General features: G+C 39.9%; 1 protein-coding gene across 1 annotated transcript in view; it reads right to left on the reverse strand.

Moving 5' to 3' along the window:
- Positions 1-16126, reverse strand: part of LOC124606897 (attractin) — a 289667-nt gene that overhangs the window by 140331 nt on the left and 133210 nt on the right. The window contains exon 14 of the mRNA XM_047138997.1: positions 14703-14889. Within this exon, the coding sequence (XP_046994953.1) occupies positions 14703-14889 (187 nt within the window). The remainder of the gene's footprint in view (positions 1-14702; positions 14890-16126) is intronic.

Below are 16126 nucleotides of genomic sequence, written 5' to 3' on the forward strand. Positions count from 1 at the left end.
CACATATTGTTTTATATAGGCTTTGCTGACCGCAGTGCCATATTCTGCCTGTTTACGTATATCTGTATTTGAAAATGCATACCTATACCAGTTTCTTTGGCACTTCAGTGTACATGGATGTGAGAAATAACAAGCTGTCTGTCTGCATGCAAACTGTACTCCAGAGACAGCTGGAGCACCCTCTTGCTGAGCATGCCACCCAACACAACATGCTTCACCTCGCTTCAATCTGTCATAAGGATTCTTTTCTCGAACACCTGCTTTTCGGAACTGTGCTGATGGGAACTCTCCCTGTAACATGTCCTCCATTCCTGTATGCCTCTTGGCCTCCCCTCCCCTCATTGTGGCCCCTCCAGCAAGCCAACCAATGTTGCATCTGGCAGCCCACTAGTTGCAGCTGGGGTTAGTGCTGAGATATGGCAGTGGCTATGTGTGTGAATGTATGAGAGTTTTGGTGTCTAGGTCTGATCAACGACTTATTCTGATAGCTGGATTATATCTAGCTTTATTTGTCTGTCACCCATTGCCACCTTTACTTAATGAGTATTAATATATCATTTTCATATCGTTGTTATTCCATTCTGGGTTTTTCCGTTATTTATACAGGGTGTTACAAAAAGGTACGGCCAAACTTTCAGGAAACATTCCTCACACACAAATAAAGAAAATATGTTATGTGGACATGTGTCCGGAAACGCTTAATTTCCATGTTAGAGCTGATTTTAGTTTCGTCAGTATGTTCTTCCACCTACGCTCAATGAAGCACGTTATCATGATTTCATACGGGATACTCTACCTGTACTGCTAGAACATGTGCCTTTACAAGTATGACACAATATGTGGTTCATGCACGATGGAGCTCCTGCACATTTCAGTCGAAGTGTTCGTACGCTTCTCAACAACAGATTCGGTGACTGATGGATTGGTACAGGCGGACCAATTCCATGGCCTCCACGCTCTCCTGACCTCAACTCTCTTGACTTTCATTCATGGGGGCATTTGAAAGCTCTTGTCTATGTAACCCCGGTACCAAATGTAGAGACTCTTCGTGCTCGCATTGTGGATGGCTGTGATACAATACGCCATTCTCCAGGGCTGCATCAGCTCATCAGGGATTACATGCGACAGCGGGTGGATGCATGTATCCTCGCTAACGGAGGACATTTTGAACATTTCCTGTAACAAAGTGTTTGAAGTCACACTGGTACATTCTGTTGCTGTGTGTTTCCATTCCATGATTAATGTGATTTGAAGAGAAGTAATAAAATGAGCTGTAACATGGAAAGCAAGCATATCCGGACACATGTCCACATAATATATTTTATTTCTTTGTGTGTGAGGAATGTTTCCTGAAAGTTTGGCCGTACCTTTTTGTAACACCCTGTATATGCTCATGCTCATAAATTAAGGATAATGCCGATACATGGTGAAACAACACTCTGGTGGGCGGTTTGTGTGTTTAAATCACCTCGGGGTATGGCCATGCAGTGCATCTGACTTGCGGTCATTGCACGGTGGCGCTGGCAACAGCCCACATAAGCAGAGATGTGTTTGTGATGTCAGAGTACAGTGCAGACAGTAAGTGTGCAGACATTTTCGGACGTGCTAATGGTGATTGTGTGATGAAAATGGCTCAAAGAACACACATTGATGATGTTATGAGGGGTAGAATACTAGGGTGACTGGAGGCTGGTCAAACACAGCAGGTCGTAGCACGGGCCCTCCGCATGCCACAAAGTGTGATCTCAAGATTATGGCAGTGATTCCAGCAGACAGGAAACATGTCCAGGCACTACAGTACGGGACGTCCTCAGTGTACAACACCACAAGAAGACCGATATCTCACCATCAGCGCCCGCACACAGCCACGGAGTACTGCAGGTAGTCTTGCTCAGGACCTTACTGCAGCCACTGGAACAGTTATCTCAAGACACACAGTCTACAGATGACTGAACAGACATGGTTTATTCGCCCAGAGACCTGCAAGGTGTATTCCACTGACCCCTGGTCACAGGAGAGCCCGTAAAGCCTGGTGTCAAGAAGACAGTACATGGTCATTGGAACAGTGGTCTCAGGTTATGTTCACGGATGAGTTCACATATAGCCTGAACAGTGATTCTCACCTAGTTTTCTGGAACTAGATACCAACCCCTTAATGTCCTTGAAAGGGACATGTATGGAAGTCGTGGTTTGATGGTGTGGGGTGAGATTATAATTGGTGCACATACACCCCTGCATGGCTTTGACAGAGGAACTGTAACAGGTCAGATGTATTGGGACGTCATTTTGCACCAGTATGTCCACCATTTCAGGGGTGCAGTGGGTCCCACCTTTCTCCTGATGGATGATAATGCATGGCCCCTCCGAGCTGCCATCATGGAGGAGTACCTTGAAACAGAAGATATCAGGGGAATGGAGTAGCCTGCCTGTTCTCCAGAACTAAACCCCATCGAGCACATCTGGGATGCTCTTGGTCAACGTATTGCTGCACGTCTTCAATCCCTTACGGCACTTCAGGAGCTCTGACAGGCACTGGTGCAAGAATGGGAGGTTATACACCAGCAGCTGCTCGACCAACTGATCCAGAGTATGCCAATCCGTTGTGCGGTCTGTGTACATGTGCATGGTGATCATATCCCATATTGATGTTGGGGTACATGAGCAGGAAACAGTGGCATTTTGTAGCACATGTGTTTCGAGACAGTTTTCTCAACTTATCACCAATACCGTGGACTTACAGATCTGTGTCCTGTGTGTTCCATATGTGTCTATGCTATTAGCACCAGTTTTGTGTAGTGCCACGTTGTGTGGCACCACATTCTGCAATTGTCCTTAATGTATGAGCATGAGTGTATTATAAATACAGTAATATCACACAAAATTAATTGTACATAAAATCTTACTTCTGCGCATCTTTAGTGCAATAATGTGATCAGTGTAAATAAATATTGTGAACCGCTTCCTGTTTGAGGATGTATGGCTGTAATAGCCTAAGAATTATCTTGTGCATACCTGCCAACTTTTCAAAAGAGCTATCAGTAAAACTAACGTGCAACAAAAAATCTAATGATTTCCCACATTATCTGGCTTTACAAAAACAATAATACTTCTGGGCTACAAAATACAATAACTCACGCTTTAAACAGGATATTTCAATGAAATCACATCTACTTACATCATAGGCAAATGATTTGTAGATGAATGTTATAATCAAGAAGAGATCCTCATTAAACAGCAGCAGGCATGAAGAATATTGGTTTGAAGTGTATGTAGCAGGACGTCCTTGGCAAATTAAGCACATAAGCAATAACTGAAAAAGGCTCTACACAGTAAAAGTTGCTTACCGTAACACAGGGAATAAATTATATAATACAAACTGCAAATCACATTCCAGTTCGACCTAAAAGTCATAGTTGTGGTCTTTCTAGCTTCTTGCAAAAAGTCTTGAGAAGGTATTTTGTCATAACAGGAACCAGAACTCCTGGTCTTCAAAACAGAAATAGACTCCAGAGATTCACTGGACATGGATGATCTGAAATCTGTTGTATTTTTCTTCACAAGGTTGAAAATATGTTCACACTCTGTATTGCTATGAGGTATGCTGAGAATAGAAAACATTACTCTAGAAATTTGGTTATTTAAGAAGTCCATCGGCTCCACGAATTCCTGATATTTGTGCCCAACTGGAATAACTTTCAGCATCTTGACTTGCAGCCAAAGTGTCATCTACCTGAAAAGCTGTTAGGTGCCTCTGAAGCTCATTCACCACCCCATCTGTAGTTTCATTCCCTACCTTGGATAAAATGCCAGAAAACTTTTCCAAGAAAAAATGAATGGAAGAAAACTGCATAACTTCAACTTTGTCTAATCTATCAACTTGAACATGCTTTAATACATCATCCTTGAGTGGAAACTTGTTGATGTGTAGTCAGTACGAAAGCAGTTTCTCATTGATCAAAAGAAAAGGGATTTACCTGAATCCTGGAGATATTCACTATGTTTGAAGTCTGAATTCCAATAACCAACTCATCATCACATATGGAAAATCCAGGGTGGAATGTAGCATATTATGAAAAGGAAAGTCGCTACTCACCACTTGCTACTGCGAGGTGGCGCAGTGGTTAGCACATTGGACTTGCATTCGGGAGTACGATAGTTCAATCCCGCGTCTGGCCATCCTGATTTCCCTAAATAGCTCCAGGCAAATGCCGGGATGGTTCCTTTGAAAGGGCATGGCTGACTTCCTTCCCCATCCTTCCCTAATCTGATGAGACCAATGACCTCGTTGTCCGAGTCTCCTCCCCCAAACAACCCAACCAAACCCCAAAAAGACTGTCACAAATAAGCTTTCGGCTAACAAAGCCTTTGTCAAAAATAAACGACAAACACACACACACACACACACACACACACACACACACGACTGTAGTTGTGTGTGTGTGTGTGTGTGTGTGTGTGTGTGTGCGCATGCCATCTATTTTTGACCGAAGGCTTATTTGTGACAGCCTTTTTTGTTGTGCCTACCTGCAACTCACCATCTCCGCTATATGGTGAGTAGCAACTTTCCTTTTCATAATATTGTTACACTTACCATAACGTCGAAGAAACAATACCACTTAACTGACAAATTGCCAATGTTTTGTTTTTCAGTCAGATGATGTTGTTGACTATATGCGCATCTGCTCTTAACACCATAATGCCAAATTTTTAATTATTTATCATGAAAAAATTATCTAAAACAATATCGCGTATGTGACACAACAAATAAATAGATGGCAATACCGGGGAACTGTAGAGAATTAAATACCGTGCATCTACAATCTAGGGATACTGTAAACAATACCGCGTAAATACAAAAGCGTGCGCAGCCACAGCACGTTGCCTTATTACATATTTAACAGTGCTCGAAAGTGGTCCCATGCTTGTAGCTTCATTCGTGATAATGGACAGTGATATAGATGACGATCTTTTTACTGAAGAAGAAATTGTTCCTCAGCTGAAACCAGCTTATGAAAGCGGAGAATCATTCCTGAGAGTGACTGACAGCAGTAAGAAAATTGTTTTATTATTCACCTTTGAATGTTAGTAGCACCGCAAATGTGTTATTGTGATATAAATCAGAATGCCCCCATTTTGCTTGTTCTGTGCTTTATTCATTTCTGCCAAAGATTTCTAGACTGTCCACTTTCTTGTAGGATCTCCCATAAATGCAGAACAAACAACAGGCAAGAAAAGCTGTGGCGCTGAAGTTACATTTACTGAAGAAGAATTAATTTCGTATATGTGGTTCTCGGTTACTGTTCCTGCAACATCTAATGATGCAGGTAAATTTTCTTGGGATTCTTGTTGATAGTATTACTGATGCCGTCGTTCTCATAAATACATGAATTTGAGCTTCATCTTTGTCTGCTTTAATTTTCAAATATTTTTCTGCCTAGAAACTTCAGTGGCTGTATCCAACAATGCTCAAACTGAAACCACAGTCACAGTTTCCACTAGAGATGACAGTAATTCACACTCATTAGTATGCGATGGTGCTCATTGTTTGCCAAGCACTCTGGATAAATTATCGGAAGATCACGGGAGCAATAATGATGCTGACAGTGAAGGCCAAGAATTTTATGGTGACATAAGTAGTGACAGAAAGGGAAGTCGTTAAGATGGGAAGAAAAATACCAATAAAATTCTGAGAATGCATGGACAGGCGTATATTGGATACAAAAGAAATCGAATTGGTAAAAACACTCATGATACTCCAAGACAGGCACGAAAATACCGTATTTAGTCGAATCTAAGCCGCACTTTTTTCCGGTTTTTGTAATCCAAAAAACCGCCTGCGGCTTAGAATCGAGTGCAAAGTGAGGGGAAGTTCTGAAAAATGTTGGTAGGTGCCGCCACAACTAACTTCTGTCGTCGAATATATGTAGCGCTACGCAGGCATGCTTCGCAGGCACAAAGACAAAAACTGGCGCCAAAACCTCTGCGTCAGTAAATAAATAATAAAAAGGTGGAAGACGAGCTTTTTTTTCTCCGCCCCGAGTTTCGACCACTGCATTTTCATACATTATCCAATGAAGTAAATACAAATTCCGTATTGTTCCTCTTCGAACGTAGCAGCATTTCAATGTACTACGAAAATCCGACTGGCAAGACTGTTTGGGATATTTGTCAATATGGCCAACTCTGCTTTCTGAATTTTTTCCTAACTGTGAGAAGAAATGGTTGCTAATAGGAACTTTTATGAATTGTGAAAAACATTCAGTATTCTCTTCACCATAAGAATAATACGAATATAAACATTTTGCCATGTATTCTTTCGTGTTTGCTGCTACCTCATTTAAATCTTGTCCGCCTAATAAACTACGAAACTAGAGTGAGACAACAGCAGACGCGGAAGAATATACATACCATGTCATGTTTATATTCGTATTATTCTTATGCCTAATAGTGATACAGTCAGAAATGAAGCACGGCAATTGACTAGAATTTTAAATCTAAGATGACTAATTTCTGTGCACAATGTAATGTACTAAAGAGGCGTCTGCAAAGATTTTCAAACGGAAAAAATTTTCGCTAAATTCTCGTTCAGAACATCTATCATACGCAGTTTATTATTTGATTCTTGTTGATCATTCTCAAAGAAAGCACCAGTGTAAGTAGCAACGAATAGCAGTCTCATGCCATTGTTTCGCTAATGAGACGATTCCTTTTTTTTTTTTTTTTTTTTTTTTTTTTTTTTTTTTTTTTTTTTTTTTTGTAAGCGGCGGTAGCGCGCACAAAAGCAAGCCATGCCGCGAGCCGCGACAGGCCGTAAACCCTCATTTTCAGAATGCGACAAACAATGCATGACACAGTACAGTAATGCATTTTCAGCTTTGCGTGACGGAAACACCTATAACAAAGAGAACTGCACTTGTCAGATCAAAGAAAAATTTAACACACTTTGGGAAATGATGTCAAGGGACAAGAGGAAGGTTTACGTTATCAACCTTGCGGACGTAATTCCAACCAAACGTCCAGGGAATAACACTGGTGAATCCAGGAGAAAAGAGACGCTCATTTATCATTTGAAAAATGAGCTGGAGAAACATAAAGTATGCAAAAGACGTTTCTCAATACTCTTGGGATTAAAGAATGGACTGTCCAATATTGGCTGGATAATTCCACACATGGGATGAGTCCTGATACAGAATCGTCATGACCTCGAATCAAACAGACAAAGAAGAAAGATGAGAGAACCTTCATGAAAGAATTCCTGTTCTCTCTTCAGAAACTTCCATCGCATTACTGCAGGAAATCCTCCTCAAAGTTGTACCTTGAGCCTATTCTACAATCCAAACAACAGCTGTATGGACTCTATGTGGAAAAATATCATGCGGCGAAGGTTTCACCATTAAGTCGGGCTAACTTTAACTTGATTTTAGAAAATAGTAATATTAGCTTATTTTCCCCCAAGAAAGACCAGTGCAACTTGTGTTGTAGTTACAGGCTTGGTAACTTGAGTGAAGATGTATGGAAGCAACACACAGAATGGAAAGAGCAGGCAAGGATGCAAAAAGATGCTGACAAGAAAGAAGCCCAGCAGAAGCTCTGCTAAATGTACACCATGGACTTACAGGCCGTGAAAGTAGCTCCTTTTTTAAGTGCAAGTGCAGTTTATTATAAAACAAAGTTGGCTGTTCATAACTTTACAATGTATAATTTAGAAAGTCATGATGCAGTATGTTACTGGTTCGATGAAACGCAAGGTGATTTGGTTGCGTCACGTTTTGATGTTTGGACAACATGGTTGTCGAGTAACAGCGATTGATATAAAATTAACTTAGCATTAAGAAAACAGTCTTAATCGCGTTTTTTAATTTATTTAGTGCCGACCAGTTCCAGCCCATCACAGGGGCCGTCTTCAGGGCGAACATACTGTAAAATTACAAAATATATCTTAGACAAAACTAATGACAACCATCTTATAAGAGTGGATTACGTAAATATAATGTTTTACCCACTGGTTCACTACTGGTGGCGTCACGTCTACCAACGTGTGGCAGGAGACTGTAAAGAATTTACCTTATGCCTGGGTTTATATAGCAAGCTATGAGCACGCGAGCATAAGCAACGCCTCCAGTGGTGACCAATGGTAGACGTCTAGGCTTAAAAATTGAAGTATAAATACAATTTGTGTTTAGTTTACAGTTTGAAGAAACCATGTTCATTTTACAAATACTGTTATATAAATAAACATAAAAAAGTATGTGAAAAAACTTTTCAATGTCAAACTTATAAAAGAATGTTAGTAAGTTACCTTATCTTCATTCGTAATATACTATGGGGGAAAGGAAACAATTTCCTGTCTGTAATCTATTTACTTTATGCTTAAATAAGCATATCCTATATTGATTATTTAATAATGTAACAAGTTTAAGTGTGCCTATCTGTAATCGTATATACAGAGCCCTGTAGTCCAGGCATTATGGATGCCATTGCCATGGTAGAGGCCCAACTTGGCTGTCCTCTCTGCTACGATGTTATCTGTTGCCTAGTCCAGGCCCTATGGATGCTTTTGTCATGGCAGCGGCACAATATGGCTGCCCCCTTTGCCACACTGCTGTCTGTCGCCTAGGCAACGATAGGATCGATACCACACTTCAGAGGGAAACCATCGTCATAGTGCAGAATATATTGGCAGCCTACACTGTGTATAGAGGCGTCCACCCAAAAATATGAACATTTTGCCTTTATATTTGATTGTATAAACATTATTTAGTGAGTGACGATGTATTAATTTTTATTTTAATGGATGTCTGTTGTCGTATTGCTGTTAGTTGCATAAAAGAAAATATTTTGTAAGTAGTTATGTAGTTGTCAAACTAAATATTATGCTGAGAGAAAGTATCACTTATGTCCATTCCTGGTTTGTAGTATGGCTATCATCATTTGGGCACCATTACGCTACATGCCACATAGGATTATGATAAAGCTATGTAAAACCTAAAGTAAATGTCTTAAGGTTATAGTTAGATGTCATGTAACTAGAATACTTATGGAGATCAATTTGTATTTATACTTCAATTCTTAAGCCTAGACGTCTACCATTGGTCACCGCTGGAGGTGTTGCTTACGCTCGCGTGCTCATAGCTTGCTATATAAACCCAGGCATAATGTAAATTCTTTACAGTCTCCCGCCACACTTTGGTAGGCGTGACATCACCAGCAGTCGACCAGCGGATAAAACATTATATTTACGTAATCCACTCTTATAAGATGGTTGTCATTAGTTTTGTCTACGATACATATTGCAATTTCACAGTATGTCGCCCTGAAGATGCCCCCTGCAATGGGCTGAAACCGGTCGGCATTAAATAAATAAAAAAATGTGTTTAAGACTGTTTTCTTAATACTAAATGCATCATGTTTTGCCTCATGCATAATGTACACCCTATCCAGAACAATTAAGGAAAATTCCATTCAAGCCATTCTGTATTCTGATGGCTGCACATATCAGAACAGAAATGTGATATTATCAAATGCTCTTTTAAGATTAGCAATTGATACTGGAGTACTCATTACACAAAAATTTTTGGAGAAAGGCCATACTCAGATCGAATGGACTCAGCTCACAGTTCCATTGAGTGCAAGCTTAAAGGATGTGAAGTTACAATTCCTAGCCAATATGCTATGATATCTGAAAAAACGAGAAAAAAAGCCACAGCCATACGAAGTCCATTACCTAGATTATTCCTTTTTCATCAACCATGCAGAGAAAAGTTTGTGGCTGTACGACTCAATTTGGCCTAGAAGAGCTGTAAAAAAATGAGCCTACAGTTACCGATCTGAGGGTGTTACAGTACCGCCCAAATGGTATTATTTACTACAAGTGCTCTTTCAACGAGGTGTGGCAAGAATTACCAAGGTATCTGAGGAAAAACTTGGAGATATCTGCTTCCCGAAACTATACAAGGAAAGACTGAAAATCAAGAAATCCAAATGGGATCATTTACAACAACTTAAATCTGTTCTTCCTAAAGATTGTCACAGTTATTATGACAACATTCCTTATGAATGAAAATTATTGCGGAGGTAACTGTGTGATGAGTATCAGTGCAGTGTAATTCTCTGTTGCTGCTTTGAGTGACATTTAGGATTTTTCTTGAAGAAATGTGCAGACATTATCGGAACTATGAAAACAGTATGTTTATTTAAAATGTTTCTATGAAATCTTTCAATAAAAAATAATTAATGCTACAAAACATGTTCTTACTAGCTTTCTCAGCACCAAATACCAACGTCAATGTGTCACATCATGCCGGGAGACTGACAAACAAATACCACGTAAGTAACAGATCAAGGCATAAATACTGAGACAATCCCACGTATGTGGTGTAATTAAACTTTCTAAAGCGTATTTTTTTTTGTTACAAGTTTTTTTTTGATCCAATATTTCCTTCTAGCACTACGATGCAAATTTAGTGCCACTGTGAAATGTATTAGGCATTTTAGACAGTTTTTTGTCTCTCGTGTAAAATTCTTATTTTGCTACTTACACAGTATTGTTTTGTGTGTCTTCAATTTTGTCTAATCTAGCAACTTGAGCATGCTTTAACACATCATCCTTGTGTGGAAACTTGTTGATGTGTAGTCAGTACAAAAGTAGTTTCTCACTGATGAAAAGAAAAGGGATTTAACTGTATCCTGGAGATATTCACTATGTTCGAAGTCTGAATGCCAATAACTAACTCATCATCATGTCTTGAAAATCCAGGGTGAAATGTAACAATATTGAAGGAAAGTTGCTGCTCACCAAATAGCATAGACACTTAGTTGCAGATAGGCGAAACAAAAAGACGGTACCGAGCGAGGTGGCACAATGGTTAGCACACTGGAATCGCATTCAGGAGGACGATGGTTCAATTCCGCATCCAGCCATCCAATCACACACATATATACACCACTGCAGTCTCTGGTGGCTTCAGCTGCCAGGGACTGCAGTCGTGTGTGTGTGTGTGTGTGTGTGTGTGTGTGTATGGGGAGGGGGGGGGGGGGGGGATAGGCACACTTGCCTGCGTGCGTGTGTGCATGCCGTCTATTTTTGGTCGAAAGCTTATTTGTGAAAGTTTTTTTTGTTGTGCCTACCTACAACTCGCCATCTCCACTACATGGTGAGTAGCAACTTTCCTTTTCATAATATTGTTACACTTATCATCACTTCTTTGATTCTGAATCAAGTTGTACTCAACATCAAGCAATGAGGAGCTTTTGACAATTTTGGAATTAACAAACTTCGTGAACAACTGCTTTAGCAAATCCATTAGAAGTTCTAAGAAAAAGTGAACTTGTGGGGAAGAGGTAGGAAGGGCAACATTCAATTTGTCAAATACAGGAATAGTCACATGAAGCAAGTGCAAAAGGCCTTGTTCAAGTTTGAGAACAAGACCATAAACAATTTTTCTCATGTGTTGTAGCAGAAGTCTTACTTTTTAGGGTGGCTTTGTCACATTTGGAAGAATACGCTATTCTTTCAGAGGCACTTATAGTAGAAAATCAAGAATTCTCTTCTTCTGATAATCTTTGATCCAAGGACCGAATTATGTTCCCTTCTATACTCCTAAGGGGCGCACATGCCTACAGAAAGTGCTAGTTAAGAGAACAGCAGTACATGAAGGGGCGTACTGGAAGACCTGTGCGGGCTGGTGCTAACGTATTAATCCAAAAGCTAATGACTACAGTAACATTCAAAACAGGCCAATATCTCTTAATTGAGATGGACCATGGGTGCCTTACACCCTTTGCTTGGCGTCGTTTGGTGACATGGGAAAAAACCAGTTCAATGGAACGCCTGGCGGCAAAGGAGAGCCAAAATGGCCAGGGACAGGTTACTGATATATCGGCCTGGTAGTCCTGGTGTGCGATGCACTGCCTGCAGTAGTCCAATTGCTGATACCAGGGGGAAAAAATCGGGCATCTGGCATCATGCTCTGTGCTCCTGTAGTGTGTAGTCAGTATAACTGCCTTGAGAAGACACAACTCGGGAAGGCAGCTTGGAAAAAGTGTAGCAGCACTCCTCTCATTAAATGGACTGAGACAAGACAATGGTGATGAGTGCGGGATAAGAGTTCTGCAATCCACACGTACCCCAGCAAAAATGTGGCTGATAGTGATGCAGGTCACATGCTGTTGTGCGGGCAAGCTTCTGAGAGCACGGTTGGGGATGTTGCCTTGTCAGAGCAGAACAAGAGACTACTTGTGTGACGGATTGGCATGCCTAATGTCTGGAAAGTGTGGCCATCTAACTTCTACTGCAGCAGAAGTGACCAGTGAGGGTGTTGTGGGGCTGGTTTCCAGTCCACACAGCCCTTCGTTTGTTGCTACAGATAGATGCGAGGGAATCAGCCTAGTTTTTCCAAGTCTAGGTATTCTGAAAGATGTCAAGCTTGTGGAAATGTTTTGGATACGTAATATTACTTCCTCTTTGAAGAAAGAAAGAAAGTAAGAAAGAAACGGATCCCACTGGTCCAGTGGTCTACTGTCCAAACATCTGGCTAAAGATAACCACCTAGTACATACATGCTTCACTTCCTTTGCCTCTTTGTTGTGCATGTTCTGAAATTTCTGAAGGCTTTTTTTTTCTTTTCTTTCTTCTGACACTCTTCTCTCAGAAACAAAATATATTAACAAGGATCTCATTCGCTTGAAGTGGTAATCTTCCAGCACCTTTCCCAGCTGCTAGATTAATCACACGGCAAATGCAACAGTTGATGGCAATACCTGTTTAGACTTGCTTCAGATATACTGAAACCTTATTTTTGTGTGCTGTCATAATAGAAGCATGTTGGAGCAGAAAGCCACACGGTTTTCAAATGGTATGTTATGAGAATTCAGTTGTGATAACATCACATTACATATGGTGTTTGCCCTGCTGAGTCCCCATCTAACGTTGGTATGAGCAGCATAGTGCTTACTACTTTTTCCTGCAGAATATCATAAAATGTGGCAACAACAGGATACAACGTTGCATTCATACCATTGCTTCAATCCGCTGTCGAAGAAAATGGTCCATTCTGAAGGCACTTAACAACTTCAGATGATGTATTTTTTGCCATTTATTTTCAAAGCATGATATTTTCATGTGACCACAGCTAAATTTCTTTGCAACTTCTGCTGTGGGAAACATCATTTTAAATAAAGCATCAGCAAGATCACTCTGACTCTAAGGACACATTGTGTTCCACAAAAAAGAAAATAAACAGACACTCTGCCCTAATTACGTCACTGTCAACGTTTCCAGACTTAGCAAAAAAGGTGTTAGATTTTCTTGTTACCTTGCTTCAAAGTTAATGTAACTTACGTGTTTACTGCACTTCACATGATCACTGAAATCATTCTTCCACCATTTGCAACATTAATATTGCACCCACATACCATGCAAAACACAAATTTTTCTCCCTTTCCTGATTGTAGTACGCATGGAAAATGAACAGAATATGATCCTTTAGATGTCCAGAAGTACTGTTTCTTGTTGGATTTATTCATGAATCCTACAATAGGAATATAGTGTATGAAAATGCCCGAGGACGAATGTTTCGATATGTACTGAAACATCAAAAGGAACCTGGGTCACTGAATTATAAACACTCAAGGCAATCAAACACTTCACTGAAACATGTCAAAGCACACAAAGTCTTAAACCACTAAATGAACATGACGCAAATGTCGTGGAAAAAAGAGTATGCACAGGGTATAAAACGCAAACACACACACACACACACACACACAAATGTAACTAGTCCACACGTGGTCAAAGAATATGGGTTAAATCACAATAAGCAAACAGAGTGGAACAAAGAATTTGGCAGAGCAGAGCCTGTTGACATGTAAGATTCACATGGAAGAACTGTTATCCCGGCTTTAAATTCAGTTCCAATGGTTAAAAGCACCAATCATATAAAAGAATAAGTTATCGACTATCGTAGACTTGCCTCTGACCCACGCAAACAATCAATTGTACAAAAGTCGGGTGATTACACAATTTCTGTAAATTTTTGGGGCTAAACCGTAAAAGCGGGCAGCTTTGCTTATGCACCATACGCTGAAACATATTTTCAATGAAGAGGTAAAAACACTTTTTGATTTATTCCTCAACTGTAAGAAATCCACTTCGGATCTGTGGAAAGAACACAAGCATATCTTGTTATGTAACTATGTTTCATATAGTCTTGCTTAATGGAATTTTCTGCATCTCCTCACTATGAATCTATGGAACAAAATATATAATAATAATAATAATAATGAACAGGACATGGAGGAGCTGAAAAATATGAAGATGGCCTTTAATGAACACTTGGAAGCAGAAACAACTGATAAAACATCCGACTGATAAAGTTTCCAAAAATAACACTACTGTTTTTGTGTGCTATAAGCTGAAAAAGCCATTTGGTCATTTGTAATGTAAACACCATGGGAATTATATCTTTTAAGGACACAAAAGGAGTAAATAATAGCTTCAAGGACCTTTTTGTACAATAACTCTCATTCTGGCACAGTTTCCTTAAAGGGTGTAAAACTCAAACTACAATCAGCTTCTTTTAAGAAGGAGAAGACCCATGTTCAAGTCCTGACTGTGGCACAAATTTTAATTCATTTCTTCAGCTTCTATCATTATTGTAAATATGACGAAAGACAAAACTAATTCATTATTGAGTAATACATACCAGCAACTGGTGAGCGACAGCGACTCTGCTGTGTTGTCCACTCACGGCATTGGCCATATGGAAAAGACACACTGTAGGCATTTTTATCAACACATCTTCCCTCATTCTGACACCAAATGCATTCTTCCTGAGTGCAGTTGTAACAGGATGTCAGTTCGGCACAGACACTTCCACATGGCACAGACTCCTGCAAGGACGCAAATAACAACAATGGACAATTATAAAAGAAAGCCTCTGAGACCTTCCTTCACAAATGCCACGAACCCTAACATTACTGGAGCTCTATATTGTACTGTGTTTTGAGCAACGGTCTATTCTCATAAAATTATTTCTGGTTACAATCAAATACAAGACAGATTTTGTTCTCCTTAAACCTATTTGGTGTGCTGTGTATTAATTACCACTTGGAAGGAAAATTCAGAACACCGAGATGAAGTGGCACAGTTACCAGACGATCCTACACCTAAAAAAGTAATAAGCACACATTTCAAGAGAAATCAGAAGCAGTATCAAACATGCAAAAGTAGCAAAATTGCATTGACTGTGCCCTATTTAAGTTAAAAAAATTGTAATGATTGACCTACTTAAGATCCTAGCAGAAGTGAACACATTATTAGAAGATCATGTGTTATGTACAGAAAGAGAGCATACCTGTTCTAATATAAGGATTAGGTAGGTGGTCAAATTATCCCAATGATATAAATCTATTAAGCTTATTCATAATAGACGGCTGGTGACATAAAGAGGAGGTGGCGAAGATGTTACAATAATGTGATGGTGAACAAGCCATAGGGGACTAATAATTAGCAATGATAAATATCAAAAGAAATTTGGCAGAAAAGCAAATATGAAAGTACAAACTTATTTACGCAAGGAACTTGAAATAAGAAGAGTGGCAAATTAACACCTTGAACTGTTCTTGCAATAAGACAGACTTAGTTTTGTACCCTACAAAGATAAAAACAAAAAAAGGCTAATATAATGAATTTAACATCAGCCTAACTAATCATGTTTTCTATTAAAACTGAGAATGTTGTCTGAATGCTTAGAAAAGTTTCAGTCTTGTTTGAATGCAGGCTTTTCCAGCATATACTACTATGAAAAACTTTGTTTCCAGCCTGGTGGCACTGCTGGGGAAATGCAATGTTTCGACATTCTTCTGCAATATTCTTCCCATCTTCTGGTGAAATGTTGAGATACTATAGACATACCTATATTTATATGCTTATGACAGCCACACCGTCCACCTCCCTATGTGCACAGGGACTTAAGATGCAAGTGGACAAGTTGGTGTGTGTGTGTGTGTGTGTGTGTGTGTGTGTGTGTGGGGGGGGGGGGGGGGGTGAGGGGGGGAGTTAATGATGTGGTTACGGTGAGCCAGAGACTGCACTCAAAATTGATCTGCCTCATGCTTCATCCACTGC

This window comes from Schistocerca americana, chromosome 3 (genome assembly GCF_021461395.2).
Source record: "Schistocerca americana isolate TAMUIC-IGC-003095 chromosome 3, iqSchAmer2.1, whole genome shotgun sequence".
In the NCBI taxonomy this organism is placed as follows: Eukaryota; Metazoa; Arthropoda; class Insecta; order Orthoptera; family Acrididae; genus Schistocerca; species Schistocerca americana.